Genomic DNA, 5,152 nt, shown 5'->3' with positions numbered 1-5,152 from the left:
TCAAATGCACACAATTATAACTGCTGCCACACAGTATAAAATATAGCCGAAGAATTAGACAATGGTGAGCTATCACGAGGAGACACTGCAGGGAGAACAGGGAGAAGACAGGAATCAGGGTGCGGGGTTTGGTTCCAGGAGCCCACAGCTTTCACTGACAGCAAGCAGCCCAAATTCCCTGGTCACCAGTGTGGTGGTGAAAGGATCCTCCTGAGTCGTCGCATAGAATTCTCAGCAACCTTTAAGGTCAGCATGTCAATTCCACTTTGCAGCGTGACACTGTAGCTGAGAGTAGGTTCTTCGCCCGCGTTTACACAGCTAATAATAAGCCACTAATCTCGGTCTAGCGTTTACACCTGTACAGTCCAGTGTCCGGCCGCAAGCACTTCATGAGGCACCACATGGAGCCTCCTCCAGAAGGCAAAGCTGTGCCCCACCAGGAAGGGCACAGAGGGCTTTTAAGCTGCTAACATGGACTTAAAGGGCCAAGGACAAAGAGAGGTGAAATCCCTTGGTGACATTCAACCCAAATAACCCTGGAATCATTCTGACCTTACTTGGGGGTTTGGGGGTCACTCCAACTCCTGGGGATTAATGATATTACCAGTTCTGCTTGGGTTCCCCTTGTGACGGATGTCCCAGCAGACTGTACACCTGCTTTCCCACCTCTACACACCTCGTGACCCTGTGTGCTTGACAGACAATAGCCCCTTCACTAGATTCCGGCCACGAATTTCAGTCTTCGAAACCCACTGGTATGATTCTAGCCTTGAGTAAGACTTCAGAAATGTGGTCTTGCTTACGTTATCTCCAGAAAGTCAAAGAAAACAGAATCAAAGCAAGCATTGTGAGGTAGGAACTTTTCCTGTCCTCCTCATCTTGCTCAGCCCCTGAGGGATGAGAAGAAAGCCTCAGTCACCAAGCCAGGGTAAAAGGAGAGGCGGGAGGGAGGGACAGCAGGTACCTGCGCACAAGCCTGGCTGCCTGGCTGCCTGGCCCGGGTCCTCCACGGCCCACGCTCTTCAAGCTTTCAAACGCGGCTGGCCAACAGAGGCCGAGGGCAGCGCAAAAGCAGCACTGCGAACAGAAGCACACAAGTGACTTTTAATAGTGAAATAGTTGGGAGATGTCGTATACAGTCTTAGGACACATTTTCCTCAGTCTCTGCCTTTAAAGGCTTTCAGCAACAAGTCTGCTGCTAGGCCCGGGGACAGGGCCCCATCGAGGACCTTCTCCTCCATTGCCTGGATCTGCTCCCGGACCGTGGGGTGGGTCCGGAAGTGCTCCAGTACATTCTCCTGAATGAGGTTCCACATCCACACCTTCTGCTGCTGCTTCCGCTTGGCGGTCAGCTCGCCGCTGGCCAGCATGAGGCCCTGGAAGTCCCTCATCTTATCCCACATCTCAGCGATCCCCTCTCCACTTCTGGAAGAAATGCGAATTACCTGTTGAAAAGAGAAGAACCAAGATCATTTTGCTGAAGATGAGAGGAAGTTTGTTGGCAGGCATGCTGACATCTGTCAATATTAATTCTTACAGTCTGTGGAGACACACAAGGGACAAACAGACTTTTCATGGCTGCGCCTAAGCAAATACACCGAGAAGCATACTGAGGTCACTGGCCCTAGATTCTTCAGTGCACAGCAGAACTAAGACATTGACTCAAGGTCAAACTACCTAGCCCGTGCATTTAGCCAGAGAACAGCCCATCTGGCCTTCACAGGGGAGAAGAGAGAATGCCAGGGGTTTTCCTGAGGCCTGATGCAAGAGAAGCTAAGGCAAGAAAATGGCGCCCCTGCCTGGGCCACCTGACGCAATACCTGAGCGCTGAGCATCAGCACCTGTGGTCAGACAGCTCCAGCCCAGGCGGGACTGCGGGAGACAGAGAGCCCGCCTGAGGGAGACTGAGAGCCTGCATGAGGGATCACAGCTTCTTCTCTAACAATGGTGCCTGCAGCAGGCATAGCTGCCATCCACTTTACTGTGCCACTCATTACAGGAGCCTTCTTTTTCCTCAGAAAAAAAGCGAGCATAACGGGAAGAGCTGTCAAACCCCAGCCTTTTCTGTTATTCAAACTCTAAAGTAGATAATCAAATCAGTAATCACTCCCTAGTCTTAAAGATTCAGAATGGATTTGCTATCACTTCCAACTGGCTCGGGTCAGGCGCTGAGCAACCTAATCTATCACCTCTAGTCTCGGCTTTGACATCCAGGATTTGAGGATGGTATTTACATCACGACTGCATGCTCTGGCTCTGTCATAACTTTCAGTTATAATCTCACGGACGAGCCCTGATTGATTATATGTCCGAGCGTCCATCCGCTCACTCCGGGTGAGAAACGCTGCCCGGCACCAGCGCACCTGTGATCTCCAGACTTGGGAGCGCCGGCGGAGCAACTTCAGCGCGCTCACGTACTCTGCCTGTATCCTTCGCGCTGGCACAACCAAGTCCCCATCGGATTTAGTTATAGCCACCAGATCTGCCATTTCAATTATACCCCTTTTGATGCCCTGAGGAGGAGAGAAAGCGACTGATCAGAAAAGTTAATTATAGCCAGCACAACACAGAACCCCAGTGAGGGGTGCGATCCGGAACATTTCATCAGCCATCTAGCTTTTTCTTTGCATCTTCCCAACCCCTGGATGCCAGGCCTCACATTAGACTGAAACTATTCAAAAGCACTGGTTCATGGGATGAAGGAAGTCATCTGTGATCTTTCTTCCAAATTTAGATGCTAGCAGCTGAAAGACATTTGGAAGCGGAGAAAATCTGTCATCAGAACAAGAGGCTGAGTGTGGTAAGAGGCAGTTCACTCTGCCGTTAGGACTCAGGCCCACACGTCATGAAGATGCTTGCCCGGAGAGCACAGCTATTTTCCAGAAACAAAATCCTTGAAGGTTTCCTTAAATGTATATAGCATTGCTTTTCCATCTGCATTTGGAGACAAGCTGATGGCTAAAAATGTCTCTGTTTTTTAAATTTCAACTGTGTTGCATGAAAACTGTAGAGAGGCAGGGTGCGATTCAAAGGTCAAACCTTATTTGGAAAGTGTCAATGTTGTCCGTCTTAGATGAAAATCTCCTTTTAAATATTTTTTAAGCACAACTTTTAATTATTGAATCCCATTAGATAGTGTTTCTAAATCACAGTTTCACTAATTTTTAGAATCACACAACTGAAAAGGAGATGTCACATAACAGCGTTTCCTGAGTGACAGGGGTGTCTCTGTCATTCCCTGTGGGTGCCCAGAACCACAGCAGAGTTTATGAAGATCACTCAGAGTGGGGAGCTGACTAGACCAGAAAGACCAGTCACATGGTTAAAAGCTCAGTCTGACCTGGGGGAGGGGAGGAGGGTGCCAATGGCGATGACTCAAGCAAGCATGCCCACACAAGGAAACCCCATAAACCCCGGCCAGAGGGTCAGGGCAGCCCCTGGCTGGCGAAACACATCAACCAGCTGGCAGGAAGCGCGTCCTGGCCACAGACGCGTAGCCTTTGGGGCCCTCCCAGGCTCTCCTGTGTCTTTTCATTTGCCCAATCCTGGTCTGTGCCCTTTAGAGAATAGCTGAATGGTGGCACAGAGCCTTCCTGGGTTACCGAGTCGTTCCATCCCACCTGAAGGGAGTGGGAACCCCCACACCTGTAGCCAGTGAACCAGAGCACGCAGGTCAGCCGGCGGCTTGTGCGACGAGCCCTCACCTGTGAAGGCTGCGCCGACTGTGGGTCCTGCATGTCAGAACAGCACTGCCGGGCAGTGAGAGCCCACTTCACGGTCACCAGCTCTGGGGTGGGTGGGACATGGCTCTCTCCCCAGGGACTTCTGAACCAGGCGCAGGACTCCAGGCACAGCGGCCATCTGGGCTGAGCCGACCCCCCCTCCTGCACTCCCAGGACCCAGGCGGCGGGGAGCCAAGGTGCCTCAGGAGCTCAGAGCCCCAAGCCTGCTGCTACAAACTGGGACTACAGAGGCTTCCTCTGACTTCAGTACCCGAGTCTGCACTATCATCAACTTAACTACAAGGCGCAGATCGGAGCTTGCACCTCCAGAGCTGTGCATACCTTGGGTTCCGGGAAGAATCAACATCGTTACCTGCAATTCATCTCCTCCTGCGGGTGGCAGCAGCAACACAAACATGTCAACCATGTCAGCAACCGCAAACTCTGACTGGCCCACACCTGAAATTGAAAATCACGACCAATTACACAATGGCCGCGTAACCTTGTGCTCTCAACTGCAGGAAGTCCTCAGACAGGTTCTTGAAGTGGCAGCCCTAAGGGGAGTCAGGAGTGAGGAAGGCAGGTCCGGGCTGGTGCCTTGCATCCAGTGGGCAGGACCTGTGGCTTCTCAGCAGCGTGCCAACAGAAGCATAAGCAGCGCCCTCCCGCCACCTGCACATGGCCATCGTGTCTGTTCCTCTCACCACACAAGCCCGCCACGCTGTACCTGCCCCCACCCTAAACACCTCGCCTCTGTACACACCTGTCACCCCCCAGCTCTCTCCCTCCACTCCCCAGTGGACTTCCTCTGGGAAGGCGCGCCCAGCGCTCACGCTGTGAGCCGCCCCCACGCTGCGCCTCACTCAAGCCAACCTCTCGGACACTCCCTTCCTGCCTGCTCCTCTTCCCAGCAGCCCTGTGGCCCCCACCCGGGGCTGATCCCACCAGCCCACAGCCCACTGGAGAAGCTGCTCACCTGTGTAGTGGCGCCGCTCTCGGGTCACCCTCCCAACACCCTCTGCATCCCCCCCGGAATGGCCGTGGCTGGCTGCCGTTCCCTCCGCTGGGGCCACCGCCAACCGCCCATCTCCATCACCCCAACCCAACGTGGCACTGACTTCACAGAGGGAACAAAGACAGGAACCTTCTTGGGGCTTCCAGGTCAGCGGTGTGGGACTGAGAGCAGGTGCAATAAAGCATGGGCCTGGCTCAAGAGGCGCCAGCAACAGTAACATTCCCAGCGGCTGCTGCAGACACGCAAAGTCCTTAAGGCCGTCATGTGTACAAGTATGTCCCGCTTCCTAAGGCGAGAAGGTCCCGCAGCAGCTGTGAGATACCCACCGAGGTATCTCCTTTCCTTTGAGGGAACTGCAGCCTGGATGCTGGTACCTCTCATGGAGTCTGAGACAACACCTTTTATGTCATTACGC

The 5,152-nt window shown here is 53.2% G+C and overlaps 1 protein-coding gene across 1 annotated transcript in view; it reads right to left on the bottom strand.

Annotated features, from left to right (window-relative positions):
* Window positions 1-1,093: 1,093 nt before the first annotated feature.
* MMAA (methylmalonic aciduria (cobalamin deficiency) cblA type) overlaps window positions 1,094-5,152 on the bottom strand; it is a 17,513-nt gene continuing 13,454 nt past the window's right edge. The window contains exons 5-7 of the mRNA XM_004685197.2: window positions 4,096-4,195; window positions 2,364-2,513; window positions 1,094-1,445 (exon numbers count right to left, since the gene is read on the bottom strand). Coding sequence (XP_004685254.1) covers window positions 1,158-1,445; window positions 2,364-2,513; window positions 4,096-4,195 — 538 coding nt within the window. The 3' untranslated portion in view covers window positions 1,094-1,157. The remainder of the gene's footprint in view (window positions 1,446-2,363; window positions 2,514-4,095; window positions 4,196-5,152) is intronic.

This window comes from Condylura cristata, unplaced genomic scaffold (genome assembly GCF_000260355.1).
Source record: "Condylura cristata isolate star-nosed mole 26May11 unplaced genomic scaffold, ConCri1.0 scaffold00018, whole genome shotgun sequence".
Lineage (NCBI taxonomy): Eukaryota > Metazoa > Chordata > Mammalia > Eulipotyphla > Talpidae > Condylura > Condylura cristata.
This window is presented reverse-complemented; position numbering and strand designations above follow the sequence as displayed.